We start from the raw sequence: 16,435 nt of genomic DNA on the forward strand, positions 1-16,435 counted from the left end.
TTCCATGACATACAGAATGATTAGACGTTTACAGTTGTATGAAATTCCTCCAGTCCTCTTTCCCACTGGTCACAGCATGCCTGCTTCCCGCCTGCCCCTGGTGACACAAAACGCTGCTTTGTCTCTCGTTTCCTCGCTTTCTCTGTGCAGCCACTCAGTGGCCAGTTCCTTCCCTGGACAGCGATGTTTCCTGAATCACATTGTCCAACCACTCTTTATCCTCTCCAATGCTTTGTAGAGTGTGTACTCACCCTTTCAAGCCTCAAATTTTTGCTCATAATAAAATCACTACGCTGCACTTGAAAAACAAAGACTCTTCGAGTTCTGGCACCTGGCATTGCAGGTTTCCACCACGGTGCTACAGCTATTAGACAGAACTCACCCAGAAAATGTTTGCCCCATGCCATCTACATTTTTTCTCACTACGCTATCCTAATGGATAAGATGCAAGATGGAATTCTTGGATCCTCCTCTTGATACTGCTTCCCTAACTTGGCATATTGCCTTTGAATAGCCACTTGCTAATTGTGATGTCTTATTCAGTTTTCAGTGTACGTATACTGAAATAGATCTGAATGACTATTTTAATTACAGATAAGAAGTAGCATGCCAAAAACACTTCTCAAAATCAAAAAATATGCCATCTACTGCATCCTCCTAATCTATTAATTGCACAGTGTATACATTCACATACTGATGTGTGTACATATTGTCATATTAACTTAGAAAGATGTCTCCTTCTATAGCACAGCTGCTCATTACTCATGTGTCTGTTTTTATCATACTAACTGCATATTACTCACAGATAATAAGGCCTGGATTTTGCATTGTGTTTCACCTTTATTAAAGCTGTCAGGAATCAGTTATGTACTACTGAATTGCCTGAAGGTTTTCCAAGGACCTTTGAGCTGCACTGGTCAGTGGAGGTCCATTCTTCTTCTCTTTTTCTTTCTCTTCCTCTTTCTTTCTCTTTCTCCTCTGTCTGTTCAGGCTGGGGTGACTGCTAGCAGAAGAGGCATCTACTCCATTTCTGCGGGTTGTGCACAAACACAATACGGACAGCTGACACAGGTTGTACTAATGTTGGTTCTGAATAAGAGCAATTTGTCCATATGACCTAAAGCTTCACTTGGCAATCAACTTCTGTTTTTCTTGGTAGAATTTCACTAGTCTGAGCTACAGCCTTGCATCTGAAAGTTTGCTGTTCCTGGGGTGATGGCATGTAAAAACACATTTGCTGCTTATATCACATCTGTGTTGGAGAGAGTGGAATTTCCAAATCCTGAACTCTGAATCTGGTATATTTTCTTCCCATGTTTCTCCATGCACATCAATGGGGAAAGAAACATTTAAAATAAATTGAGAGGCATAACTGTTTTTCTCATAGGGAATATGGATCATCTTGGGTTCATAAGATCTGGCCAAAAGAGAGGTGGAAAAAAAGAAGGGGGCTGGGGAGTGATATCAGAAGTGTTCAATTAAAAAAAAAAAAAAGTGGAAAAAAAAGTGAAAAAAAAAGTTTTGATTCTTTGAAACCTTTTATTCCCATTTCAAACCTTAGAACATTTATTCATTTTTTTCTGCAATAAAAACACTGTCCATTCTTAAGGAAAATCTTCCTTTCTCATTGGTTAATTTTTTTAGGTTAAACTGTGAATATTTTCAATCTAATGAACAGCCACGTCACACAAACGGTTGCATTGTCAAAACCAGAAGGATGACTAGCCTGAGGAAGAGGAAGAATCCAAGCCTTTCAAGCTGGCTTTGTCATTAGAAGAAAGGGATGTGAAACTGCACTCTAGATACCTGTTTTAAAACCAACCATCATCACAGACGTAGCATAACTCTGATGACTGCCTTATATTAGATGTGCAACTCCGAGATTAATAAAACTGGGGGGGGGGGCGCTGTGTCCAACTCTTAACAGAAGTTTTCAAGCAGCTCCAAAGAAGAACCAAGAAGGAATACAAGACAGAAATATATTTTGCCTCCTAAGGAAACAGCACTTCAAAAACTTTGTGCTCTTGTGCATAAATTTAGAAGAAGAAATATAATTGTTTTATTCTCTCAAAACAGCACTCATTATAGGTTTTTTTCCAATTGCATGTTAAAAGGAGATATGTGTATGTGTATGTATGCACGTGTAAATTCACACACATAGGTGTGACCGGCATAATTAGTCACAAGGGAAGATGAAGGAAGATGTAAATCCTGTAGGTGCAGAGAGAGTTAGAAAGAGGAAGAAAAGGGCTCCCTCAAAAGATGGCCCATAGCCTCATCCTTTGCTGATGACTGTTGAATGCTGAGCAGTGACTATTTTCTCATGGCATGTTTTTATATGAAAATGCAAGTTTCATTACGTAATGGGAATTAATAATATCTTCCAAATATTCACAAGGAAATGATTATAACATTTTGTTAAGGTTGAAACGTGTCATCTTTACTCTGTATTCTGCTCTGAGTTCAGAGTTTGTAACATCAATGCAGTAAAATGGTGTAATAGCTAGCTGGAGGAAAATACTTTAATGCTTTCAAAACAGACTGTTTGCCATACTGAATGACTCATTTTGATTAAGTCAAAGCATAAATTTGGAATAATTTGGCTTACGAAAAATATTAAGATTTGGAGTTTTCGTCATGATTTGAAATCAAACGAGATTTCCAAAATCAGTTTCCCATGAGTCAGAATATTCAGTATTCATCAAAGTCTATGCTAAGATGCCAAAAAACTCCTCTGTGAACTTGCTCTGAGAGACCACTAAACTAGGCAAAAGAGAAATGGGAGACATAATTGCTAGACAGCCGCTCTCTAGGAGGTGTTCAGCTAACAGCTTTCCAAAGCCTCTGCATTTCGTGGCCTGTGGCAGGAGCTCTCTGTCCCTGTCCTTCAGCTTTTAAGGCACAGCAGTGCAACATTTTGCAGCAAAAGAGAAATTGTGTGCCAGCAAGAAAGTGAAAGAAATATAATTTTCAGATCCAGGTCTTGATTGGATTATTACAATGAATGTGGAATTGATCCTGCAGAATTCAATTTAGTAAAAAGAAAATTATTTTCCATTACTTAACTTCACACAACATAACCTAAGTGAAGAGGACAAAAGTGACTTTAAGCTGTCCTTGAGCTCCCTTGATCTCTGGGGTTCCTTAATACCCCTTTCCAATCTTGTTTTACTAAGAACAAACTTAGGAATGCTTTAAACATATGCACTGCTCCAAGAATCCCTCAGGGTCTGCTCTGCTCACAGAGGCTATCCAAGCACAAAGGCACAGTATCTGGCACTTCTTTTTTCTTTGATCTACTTTTGACACAAGGATGACTGCCAACAGCTCTTCATTATCTAAGGATTCCCCTTTGAGAACTTAACCCTTACACAGCAGCCTCAGTCAGCTATAAGACACTACATACATCATTAAAATAAATTTTATTACACACACACCTTTCTCTGGTAACTCCTCCCAGATTGGAACAGGGGCTGTCACGCCGCAGCATCATGTCTAGCAGAGACATTACTCATGAGCCGGGTTCCCGCTCCGCTCTTAGCCCTCTGAGTCACTACATGTAACACATCTGGTGGGATCAGCCTCTTGGTGATGGTGTTTTTAGTAAAATGAAGGAAAAGCGTGACGCACAGACTTGGTTACTGGTGTCTTATCGACACTTCTGGTTCATCTGAAGAAGAACTATCAGAGCCAACACTAATGTCCTTCTCCAGGACTTTTGGCTGTGGAATGCTACAAGCTTTCCTCCAGTATTCAGCTTCTATATGAAACAGTTGGGAGACTATCAAGGGATAAGAAACTAACCCATGCATTGCAGAAATTTCCAGCCTTTTCCAGTTTCTTATCAGAAACAATATAATCTCCTAGCTTCATTAAAACATAGCAAAATCTACACTCTGCTGAAGAGCATATGACTACCAGTGAATTCTGCAGCACTGAGAGGATAATGGTAGAGATAAATGCCTGAAGACTTGCATGCTCCCAGAGTGCTTCCCTGCTAGTACTCAAAGTCCTGTGCACAAACTGTGTGCAAAGTCCTTCTCAATACAGTTTTTCTTTGAAGAGAGCACGAACAGTTGTGCACTGTGCCCTCACACACATGATATTAACACACACAAAGCCATTTGCACAACAGTCTGCCCAGCAATGAAACAAGAAAAATGTTTCACCACATTTAATTTTAATAATGAGAAAACACTCACATATTAAATTCAATAGAGGATTTATAAACCAACCAGTTCAATATACACAGATGTTTCCAAGATGCGGCAGTGACAAATGCATCAGAAAAAAAATATGAAACTACCCATTGGGGAAAGCACAAGATGCCATCTTTTAAGCTGAAAAATCTGTGTTTAATTAGAAAAAGGACCTTCTAACATGCATAATATCATTTGTGAAGCATAGTGCTCATTTCATTTGACCATACCAACCTATAGAAACATTCTTTATGATTTCCTGCTATTGGACATACTGTATTTCCCTTCTAAATCACAAGGTCCTCCTTGTGGAATCAGTAGTAAAAATATAACGCTGTGAATTTCTTCTAGCTTCTTTTCTTTCAACAACCTTACTAGTGATTGACTGTTTTATTAAGAAGATTAGGCTATCCTTGCCTATACCTATTATCTTTAAAATGGGCTCTGTTTTCAGCTTCCTTTTAATGAAAAACAAAGAGAGGAGTTACATCCCTATAGAAAAAGACTGAAAGAGCCTGCTAATTAGTTGCTACTGCTACAAAAGCCTCTATGTGTCCCTTCTGAGACTGCCCCAGACATGACATTCATCTCAGCCCAAGGAAGAACATGAGCTTAGGAAAAGTCTAAATAAATCTATCAAAAAGAAAACTCTTAGGTATTGCAAATTCACCATTAAAAAAAAAAAAAAAAAATCAAACCCAAGCAGCTGCTCCCATCCCAAAAACAACTTAAAAACCAAACCAAAATGAACCCAGCCAATTGATATACAACTTGAGCGCAGGAGTAATTAATAACGGGGGAAAAATGCACAGATACCAGGTATTTGATTTTTTTTTCCTGTGAGACTGTGGAAAATGCAGTTAAACTATCAATTATATAAGGATGCTTACAGCTACAAGGCCACTTCTAATGTTGTGCTGGTACACAAAGACCCTCTGTAAAGGCAGCAAAAATTCTTGCAGAAGGAAAAGCTCCCAGTTATTGTCCTCCTAGTATTGAAACACAGTTTGGTATCAAAAACATGATGTGTCATTAAAAGTACTTATTAGTGTACGAAAGTGTAAGAACTACGCTGAAATCTCTGATTATAACATAGCACAAATACTTTGTTGGAAAAAAGCATCCAGAGAAGGAGTCAGCAGTAGGTACAGAGCATAGAGAGTAGAGAGATTTGCTAGAATCATTATATTCTTGGCTGTCCTTGGTCTGATGCTCGTATAGACCCATTCAGAAATGGTACTGACTATTACTGAGCAACTGCTATTAACATTTCTTCTGAAGCTGAGTTTCACAGTAATAGCACAGCAAAACACTAAACTGCATTTTGATTACTTTACCGATGTCTACAGTTCTCATTTTCGTTAATTAATTTGAAAGAAGTTCGAATGTATCAAGCTAAGTGAGCTGGACAAGTAGTGAGTAATTTGACCTGATAGTTATTGCAAAATACCATTTAGAACTTACCAACTCAAACTCACAAAAGAGAGGAGAATGCAATTGTTACTGCCTGTGCTTGATGTTTTTATATGTAGAGACAAATGATCTGGGAAACAGCTAAAACACTGGCATGGTGGGAAACCAGAACAGCAAGACTCTGCCAATAATGTCACCCAGTTACTCAGCTAACAGAGGTGAACATTAGAATTTCCAAGAGACAGCAACCTTCAATGGATAGCAACTGTACAAGTTTCATGAAGAGCGAGTGTCTGGTATCCTTAAAACAGAGTTCAGAACCAAAAAAATCCAAAGTAAACTCTAGAACAAAACAGATTTGCGGGTTGCTTTGTCACATCTAGAATGCTAAATACATTGTGATATATTGTGATAGAGACGGCCAGTCAGCAGCTGCCAAAGAAAACCCTCTCAGCAGAGATAAAGCCCCCAACTGAGCTGGAAGGGGTCAGAGCACAAGAAACTGTGATCACAAAGTCCACAGATAGTTGTTGGCACAAATATAGAATAAGGCAGACTCAGATTCTGCTTTGTGAAGTCACCTTCCTGACTTCCCATCTTGACCACCCAGTTTTGCATCCTACAAAGAGCTAGCGTGCTACTCTATGAGGAAGAAGTTTTATCTGCATTGTTGTAATAATCAGCAGGACTAGTTACTAGCAGTCTCATCTAATAGGTTTGTTATCTAGGACTAGGACAAAAATTGGCCTTTTCTCAGCTCTTTTCATTAAATTTCTCCTTTATCTCAGCTAGGTTCACTGGCAAGCTTCCTACTCTTTCTTGCAACAGCGTCAACGAGAGTTTGAATAGAATGTCTGACTTCAAAATGTTTCACAAAGGTAGAGCTGCACTGCTAGCCTTTCTTGTCAATATGGAGAGGCATACCAGAAAGGTAACATATCCTAGACAACAAGTACAGAATAAGGGGTGTTAAAGTTCAGGGAAAGAAAAAGATGTGGGTAACAATAAGCTTGTTATCCAAACACGTGTGTTTCTATAACCAGGAGAGGAATGTGACAACCAACCAACCTTACTGTTTTGTTTACTTTTTCCCTTTTTCCTACTTGGTCACCCTCATGTGAAAATCACTCTGGGCTCTATGACTTCAAAGGATAATATCTTGTACACAAAGATACCTTCACCATTTGACTTGTAATTTAATATTATGATAATGTTTTCTTTTAATGAAAGAGCGGAGAGTGTTTATTTGAAAGTTGGCTTCTGGCCACTTCTTTTTAAGCTATATGAGGCTGTGGTTTCTTAGAGCTGTGTGAAGCCTATTTTATGAAATTCAGAAGGAGAAGAAAAGCCCTCAAGACCTGAAGAACTAGGTCCCATTTTCAGCTCTTTCATTGATTATTAACAGTTTAGGTATGGGGAGAAGCCCAGCCTAGAAGACCTAACATTCTCAGATGAGAGACAATGAAGAAACGTCGCAGCAAATAAAGATGCATGGAGAGAAGAGGAATAAACGTGTTATGCTAGGATGGAAGAGATAAACACAACTCAATTGGTGCTGCCAATTCCAGCTTCACTGGGCAGAAGACCAGATATGGTACCTCCTGGGAACTACAGGACACTTAACAAAACTTAGTACTACATTGTAGCAAAGCTACTTCTTTAGGTTTTCATTCATGAGGAGCCAAAGGCTGCAGGTAGATTTTGGGTTAATCATGTAAGGGAGTACAAGACCTATGCCTTTTTAGAGGAGCAGCACTTGTGTTTTGCCATAAGATACTGACTTCCTCAGAATTATTTTGCTCAGGAGCCTCAACCACCATTCTTTATTAAATCCACTGTCAGGGAAAAATATACCACGCCATAATTATGGTGAACTTTTATATAAGAAGGCAGTATCTCAGTATAATATTGAAACTTACAGTTTACACATTACCACAGCCTTTATCTAGAGGTATCACTAAACATGAATGTGAATATGCATGTGTGTCCCTGCACATACTAGTGACTGAGATTTGATGACGTTTGCTTTGTGAAAAAGAGAAAGTCATGAATATCTGCAGTTATGCAGAGACTAATATTGGTCATGTGATCAATTCTTCCCTGGTAAAACTGACTTTTCTTGTGCCAGTGCAATGTTTTTTATTGGAGTAAGGAAAGCCTTATTGATATTTTTTTTTAAACTCAAAAAGGCATTTTTATGGCCATAAGCTTAGACCTTGAACATGTGTCACTACAACCTAAGTCCTTCTAGGAGTTCAGGTAACAGCTTCAGTTCTGTCTCAGCCATTTTCATGCCACCCTCATGCAGTCCCCACATATTCTTGCTAGGTCTTCTACCCACCATGCAGCCCCAACGTGCATGATGGACAGGCTGTTGAATCTACTAAGAAAAAAAGCTTACTTCCGTGAAAGAAATAAGCAAAGACAGAAAAAAAGCAGAACAAAATTCTAAGTAGAAATGGCAAGAGATAATCAAAGGACTGAATTCCAGATTGTTTGTATCCTTACAGGTGACAAATTTTGATGTTGCAAAATCGTATTTTAGAAGTTGTAAATATACAAGGAGGAGAGAATAACTCTCTTTCTACTGCATATTCTCCTTACCTCTTGCTCTTGTCTGCTGCAAAGAACTTACCTGCTCTTCTCAAAGAGCCAGGGACTGCAACATTTCCTTATATGAATTAGTATGCCCCCTCCAAAAAAAGTGTCTCTACCAAAGGCTTGTCCAGATACTACTAAACGTAAGAAATGAAGCAGGAATGTGAATAGTGCAGTCCAAAAGAACTGTGCGGGGGGAAAGACAGAACAGTTTTGATGGCAATACAAACTTTCGAGGTGTGACAGACTAGCTCTTGCTTGGGATACTTCACCCTAGTTCTGAGAAAAAGATATATCATTACCAGGAATCCTAGGAAAAATCATGTGCATGCAAAGCACAGTGGTCCTAAGTACAAACAACATTTCTCTTTTGACTGAAATCATGACCAAAGACATTTAGAATTTGCCCAACATTCTGTAATGAAAATGCTCCCCCAGGAATACAAAAGGAGAATGAATACACAGGATACAGTCCCCTACATTACGTGAGAAAATGTCTCCCAACTTTACACCCAGTTGTGAAAGTTTGGCCACAAACACAAAAAAAAGATGAAAGCCACTTGACTTGCTTGAACTTTGGAGGAAAAACACAGTTATTTTTGTTAAAGGAAAGGATATACATTTTACATCCTTCTTTAACAGACAATTTGATTTTTTCTTCAGGGCACTGTCTGTAATTCCTGCCACTAATGTCTATCACATGTTTGACAGGCCAAGAAGCTCTTTCCTCCTCCCGAAAAGGGCAGCCCTTGTTCTGCCCACATTCCCTGAAGCCATACAGCTTTTAATTGATTGCCTTCTCTTGCATCCCATAAGTATGTTTTTAAAGTCGCTTTACAGTCTACATACACTCAACAACCACTTCACTTACATTTCCCACCATGTGCTTGTGAAATCCCAGTGCTTTAATTCTTAGGCTCACAAACCCTCAAGCAAGATAGAAAAACCTTACAAGCTTTATTTCTGTATTAGATTTTTGTTTGTTGGTTTGTTTTGGGGTTTTGTTTGTTTGCTTTTCCCAGAAGATGGGGAAAGGTCACAGGTGTTGCAAAAGAAATAAATTAAAAACTGAGTCAACCCTGTATCTTCTCAAAAAGATGTCCTCTCCCACCTAGCCTGTGAGCTCTGTTATGAGGGATCAACAGAGGAGACAAGGCAATGACCATAGAAGAAGGTCCTGGAGCCCATGATGGAGAGCTTTCTGCACACCTGTTTCATTCATGAATTGCTCACTGTTAGCTGAACTAGAAACAAGAGAGGCCCCTGCCTTAAGACAAAACAGAGAAAGTCCCAGTCTGTTACCGTCTGTGAGACTTTGTGGACAATGACCTTCCTTGATGGTTTTTGCACTCAACACATAAGCCAAGACTGAACAAAGTGTTTTCTGCCTATGCTGCTTCTGAAATTCCCAGGAATATGGCTATTTGAGTCTGGGAGAGAAAGAGGCAGATCAGTGAACATCTAACTGAACTTGCAGCTTGTATGAAGGGGATCAGAAAATACCCTAAAAGCACATCTTACTTTTGCACTGCATAACACCATTAGCAGAGACATCCATGGGAATAACATTATTCGTGTTAGTTACTAACTTCACTCTTTCTTTAGAAAACAGTCTAATAACTGAGTTACAGAGGGGCAAGGAATTTCTTTATTACCTTGAAAAATCAGGGCAGCAGGCATGCTGCACGGTCACTACTTAATTTCTTTGCTGGTAGGACAATTTCCCTGGAAAATTTAAAACAAACATTTTAGAAATTAAGCAAAGCAATTTCCTTTCAGCATATTCCATTGAACAGGAAGAATCTTAGCATGTGGGATACTGTTATTTAAGCTGTCCAAAATTGGTTTCAGATGTTTAGAAAGACCAAGCTAGTTAAAGGGACCTATACTATTACTTTTTGCTGCTCCCACAAACATGAGACAGAACACGTGTTCGGTTACCCACTTTAGTTTGACACTCCTGCAATACTGCAGCAGTCTTTGTGATAGCTGGCTAAAGCCGAGCCATCATTTAATGAGGCAACTATCTTTTTCAGGTGGAATGATGTAATTGGCACACGGAAAAGAGATCAGACTTAATCCTTGGCTCCTACACTTGGCCTGGGTCAGAAAACCCATAAGACAGCTCTGCTCTGTTGCCACAGTTTTGAGAGTTCAGCATCACAGTCAGCTCTTGCATTTTCAGTTTCCGGCACTCCTAGCACAGGGTGAATGTTTTGTGGTCCTTTCTCATCTAAATTTCTGTGACAGGGCTGTCAGGGACTGCGACAGTCTGTACCAAATAACACAAGGTACCCAACAGCTCCTATAATCCTCTGTTTTTTGCAGCATGCTGGGCTGCTCAAGCGAATCCACTGTCAGTAAGTCACACACTGACTCTTCCTTGCCTTGGCAGGTTCCACCACCATTACATAAGTTCAAGTGGTCTGGCATGAACACCAGACCAGACAAAAAGCCATGAAGAAATCAGGCTGTAAGGCTGCTTTAGCAGCAGTGATGCAGCAATGTTTTTCAACAGTATTCTGGATATTCTCAAGCAATAGAGTCAAGGTATCCTCTGGGGCTGTGTTTAGATATTTCACATATTTCTGCTTCCTGCAGAATGAACCTTCAACTGTAGGAGCCTTTTACCTCTCTACTGAAATCCAGTCATGATTCCCACCCACGGTTTGAAGTTATTGTGTTTTCCCCTCTGTTCTAGCTCGTTAGCACATTGTACTCACTCCCAGCCATTTCAGGATTAACTGACTTTCATTGAAGCAGCTTGTGGAAATATAAAAGCTTTTGACCCCCAACCAGGTCTTTGAATTCGTGAATTTGATGATTCATTTTGAGCAACACCATGATATTTCAGTGGAGCTAAATGTTGGGGTTTTAGATAGGTTTTCTTTTGCTATTTATACGGACATTTCTGCTAACTCAGTTCACAGTAAGTATGGATCTGTTTTTATGTGTGTGAACAGATGTACTGAAAAGATCTGCCAAAAGGAGCAACTAGCAGTTTGTGTATAATTACCCGTTATTAGTTAATTTTGGATCTTCTAATGAGCAAATTGCAACTTACAGGGTATTATTTCGCTGCTGCTTGAAGTATTGTGCAATATGTGGGAACAAATGATTTAATTTAAAGAGAGCCTTTCAAATACCAAAGCTATATTACTTTTTTTCCCCTCAAGACATCTTGGTTTAAAAGAACAAAGAAAATACACAACATAGATCTATGCACTTGGAATAGATTTTCTTTCTAAAAATTAGCAAGGAAATATTAAGAACAAACCAACATATCACTAGGGCAAAACTGGTCTAAATTCTCTAAATTAAAACCTAACTATAGCCAAGTTTAGGTCACAGAGAATTTGGATCAATAAATCAAATTGGTTAATGTTGATGTCTTAAATAATCAAATTCTGAAATCATCAAATGAATGCATCAGCTAATCAAATCTAATCACAAGGTTAACACAGACAGAATTGCTTTTCATCAATCCTCTACGAAGAGATTGAAAGTGATGGCTGTTTTCCTTTGATCTGAAGTTGCACCTCAGTTCCCGTCTAGTGTAGTGGTCATGGTGCAGCTGTTGTGGGACATGACATTCCAGGTTGACTTTAAACCCTTAGACAAGTTTTAAGAGAATGCAGTAAGCTTCTTTCTTGCATTACTTTGTTGTTAAATGAACTATTATTACTTTGCTAGTCTTACTTCTGATTTTGCACACAAAACCCTGAATGTTCAACAGAAGTCATCACTGAAACGGGCTAGTAACACACAGTACTAGCCCTGAATAACACTCTTTCACCTGCTTACTAGTTTCAAAAAGTCCTATCCAGTTTTTCTTTACATGCAGGGAACTATTAACAGCATCATTTCCCATAATTTCAACCATGACCACACTCTACATATTCTGCAGAATAATCAACAAGGAAGTTTCCTTCCTGAAAGGTTAAAAGAAAAGAGAATGAGATTTAGGTTTGTGCGGATTTTTGTTTGGTTGGGGATTTTGTGTGTGGGTTTGGTTTTGTGTGGGTTTCTTTGGTTGATTGGTTTGTAATTTTTTTTGTTGCTTTTTCTGTTTGTTTGTTTGTTTTGGGGCGGGGGTTGTTTCTTTGCTTTGTTTTGTCATCTTGGAAGCTTTGATGTAGATGACTGCAATTACTGGCACCAAACAATGCAGTAGCTTGTTAAGAAAATAAAAAGTTCTAGTAAAATGAGATTACTCTTCTCTAAATGGAGTGGTGTCCAGATGACATGGTCTGTCTAGGGGCTCCCTGTACAGACACTGGGAAGATAGAAGTACTTCTAGATGGCAGTTCACCGCTCGTCTGCCAGTCATAGATTTATGACAGAATTGAATCCTCTCTGGACAGCCTAGGTGGAATGAATCCCAGTGTTTCAGGACTGAACTGTGACACTGACAGAGCCAAGGATGAGTGTCTTTACTTTGCAGCCACTCAAAAGTGAACTGGAGATCATTTTCTGCTCAAAAGGACTGGGGAATCATGAGAAAGAGCTCAGCTTCCTAATAACCGTATTTTTTCTTTTTAAAATAAAAATAAATCTAAAACGTCAGGACTGGGATGGATTTCCACCTACCAGGGATTCAGGAACCCTGTTACATCAGAAACCCAGGGACAGCTAAGTGACTTCTACATCCTAGAAACAGCTGGTGTGGTCTAATTCTCCTGATTTTGGCAACCTTAGCCACAGTTTTTAAAGGCAGTGAAAGTTACAAGAACATTACTCAGCTGGGGTGAACAGGAGACAATGTGAAGGATGCCCCTGTCCTTCCTTCTTTGGGGTAACAGTTGGACAGTCCAGGCAGTATCAATTTCATTTAAAAGGATGTCAGAATCCTCACAGCTGTAACTCACAGCTGACGCATTGCTTTCCATTCCCTCACCCAAACTCATACAGTCTACTGGCAGCTCCAAAAATAAACAAAAAAAATGCCTCAAACCCCACATACACATGTTCACAAACCTCTTAACTACTGTCATATCACTGAACCCTGAGAAAATAAGGGAAGTAGAGAAAGTCTCACAGAATCATGGAATAGTTTGGTTTGGAAGGCACCTTTAAAGACCATCTAGTCCAGCCCCGCTACAATGAGCAGGGGCATCTTCAACTAGATCAGGTTGCTCAGAGCCCCATCCAGCCTGACCTTGAATGTTTCCAGGGACTGGGCATCCACCACCAATCTGGACAACCTGGGCCAGTGTTTTACTACCCTCATTGCAAAAAAATTCTCCTTTGTGTCTAGCTGAATTTCCCCTCTTTTAGTTTGAAACCATTACCCCTGGTCCTGTCGTAACAGGCCCTGCTGAAAAGTCTGTCCCCATCTTTCTTACAGGTCCCTTTTAAATACTGAAAGGTCACAATAAGGTCTCCCCAGAGCCTTCTCTTCTCCAGGCTGAACAACCCCAACTCTCTCAGCCTGTCCTCACAGCAGAGCTGTTCCAGCCCTCTGATCATTTCTGTGGCCTCCTCTGGCCCCTCTCCAACAGGTCCATGTCTTTCCTGTGCTGAGGGCTCCAGAGCTGGACACAGGACTCCAGGTGGGGTCTCACCAGAGCAGAGCAGAGGGGCAGAATCACCTCCCTCCACCCGCTGGCCACGTTCCTTTTCATGCATTACCAGCTCATATGAAGTACATGAGAAAAAATTTTGCCCTCAACTTTTTCAGTGTGACTGTCATTTAATTTATGAAAATTAAAGTTTACCCAGATGCATTTGAATAGGATTTATTCCAATTCAGTTGCAAATAAACTGGAATAACAGCTAATAAAAGGAAATATTTCCTGTTCATTTCAAGTAGACTAAGACCCACTATGCGCTAACACTGCTAGGAATTAATGTAGCTTCCTGAATTGGCTACGTATTTCTTAACTTTGATGTTTAGTTATAATGGCAAGAGCTACACTAACAAAAGTTAGAAGTTTCTGGTTTTTTTCCTCAGTAATAACTTGGGCACTGAAGTCGAGATATGAGATTTCTGATTGCATGCTGTATTGTATTTTCATACAATCATATGTTTATTGTCATTAAATATTCAGCAACTTTAAAGTGCTAGGCATATTACATTTTTATGCTTGGAAGTTTGGCCAGTTGCATAAAATACTATCTTAAACTTCTTTATTAGATAATTTTGAGGTTCTCATGTTGCTGTTTTCTTCAGAAATGGGTACTGCTGGAAATAACCTTATTTCCAAGTCTTCTATTTAAACCTCTCATTTCCATCATTTAGGCACAGATTTTGAGAGGGAGGGGCAGGTCTAGGGGTAGGGAAGGAGAGGATGGGGCACTCCTCATTACATGGTGCTTTTAGAGCACGTCTCTAAGAAAACTTACAATCTCCACTCTGGGCAAGCACTTTTGCAACACTGTGTTTGTTTTCCGAAGTGTAGATGGCTGCTACAGCATTTGTAACACAGGTTTTGAGTGTTTACTGCTGTGTGATTTCTACCCATGAACAAACTCCTATCAATTAGTCTCTAAAGTTCTCTTTCCTCAGTCTGGCCACAATCCTGTTTTGTTATTGTCAATGCTTAAAGAATCTACCCTCATAAAGAAGTAAACAGCTAATACCCTATCATCCATTCAGTGCTTTTCACTAATTTCAAAATTATCCCATTCTACAGGTTTTGTGAAAAATAATAAAAAGGTGACTTATTTTGTTCATTAGTCAGTCACATCAAAGCCCTCCTGTGCTGTCTGAGGTCCTTCTTTACGGAATTTTGATTACGGTGACCTAAGAATGAACGTGCTCAGATATGTTGACATGCACTGCATTGTTGCCTCCTCCTCTTAAGGTCTTTCTGCTAATTTAAGTGCTTCCATGTAAACTCTTTTGTTGCAACATCACTGTCACAAATAGCAGGTGCTGTCTAACCACTCCCGGTCACTTTAAAGCTTTTTTACTGGCATGCTGCAGAGTAGAACTCAACATTCATTCTCTTCACATCAGTCAAGAATCAACATTCATTTCCTTGTCACATACCTGCAGTGGTCAGACACCTGGTGTTTTGGTGCACCTCAGTGGCTGACACAACTCCAATATCGATTTGGTCACATACCTAACAGCTGTAAGCACTATCTGTCCAATCTACCAGCATTTTTTATTAACCCTTCACACTTTGCTGGGTTATGTACAAAACTTTCCCAACCCATTTTAAGAAGTCATGGTTGATGCTTTCATTCTCGTATGACAGTGATACATATCAGATAACCACAAGGGTATAGATGAGCAATAAAATAACCGCAGTACAGAAATACAAGAAGTGAATGGTTGTTCTCTAATACAGAGAAGAAAGAGAATCTGAGGTCATTCAGCGAGGTTAGAAGTATCAAATTATTAACAGATATCCAGTGAACCAGCAACTGGTGTATCTGTCTCTGTAATTAGCTTCTGGGAACACACCTTTCCAGAACCCTTGACGTATGAGGGAAGCTGCTATGAGATTATAAATCTGCTTAGGAAGGATAGGCTGTGTAAGAGAAGAGATGAATCAGTGACAGGCTAAATTATACCACTGTTGCCTCAGTCCTGCAGGATTTGAATGCACATGGTCACATGGCTCAATATTAGGTAGCACAGAGCACAAGAGGGAATAAAAACAAGACCATTTACTAAATAGAAATCATAAGGCTCTCAATAACTATGCTGAAAAGGCAAATTGTTCCATTAACAGTAGATTCTGTATTTATGAGGGAGAAAAAGCCCCACAGTACAGTATGCCATATATGAATGTAAGAGCACTACTTTCTCAAGCACAAACAATTGAAAAATCAAGAGCCCTAGAGAGCTTGAATCCAAAAGCCCTTAAGTAACTGGCTGGTTGTACCTCTGCCATAACACTCATTTTAGAAAGTCTCAGAAAGCATCTCAGTATGAAAAGAAAGTGTTTTCTTGCTACTGAGTAAGGGTAAAAGTAGAACCAAATGATATGCTGGATCCCAATTACAAACTTGAGCAAAATAATGGAAAAACTGTATTAAGTTGGATTAATTAACAAAAAGAACACAGTTGAAAAGACATTTTTTCATGGAATAAAAGGTCGTCTTAAACCCACCTTATTCTTTAGAGACTATAATGGCATTGTCTACATGAACAGCCCCTACAGATCCTGAACTCTTTTTAGTCTTTCAACATTCTAAAGTTGCAACAAACCCACCAATTTAAAACCACACCTGCAGCTGGCAATTTTGTAATGACAAGGACATAATCCAAC

The 16,435-nt window shown here is 39.4% G+C and overlaps 1 protein-coding gene across 4 annotated transcripts in view; it reads right to left on the reverse strand.

The window, feature by feature from the left end:
• The window catches only part of LTK (leukocyte receptor tyrosine kinase), a 102,894-nt gene that overhangs the window by 66,748 nt on the left and 19,711 nt on the right, over positions 1–16,435 (reverse strand). The window contains exon 2 of one of the 4 annotated variants that reach the window (XM_071809182.1): positions 9,866–9,935. The exons of the other annotated variants lie outside the window; for them this stretch is intronic. Within the exon in view, the coding sequence (XP_071665283.1) occupies positions 9,866–9,890 (25 nt within the window). The 5' untranslated portion in view covers positions 9,891–9,935. The remainder of the gene's footprint in view (positions 1–9,865; positions 9,936–16,435) is intronic. 4 annotated transcript variants of the gene reach the window in all.

This window comes from Patagioenas fasciata, chromosome 5 (genome assembly GCF_037038585.1).
Source record: "Patagioenas fasciata isolate bPatFas1 chromosome 5, bPatFas1.hap1, whole genome shotgun sequence".
Taxonomy (NCBI): domain Eukaryota; kingdom Metazoa; phylum Chordata; class Aves; order Columbiformes; family Columbidae; genus Patagioenas; species Patagioenas fasciata.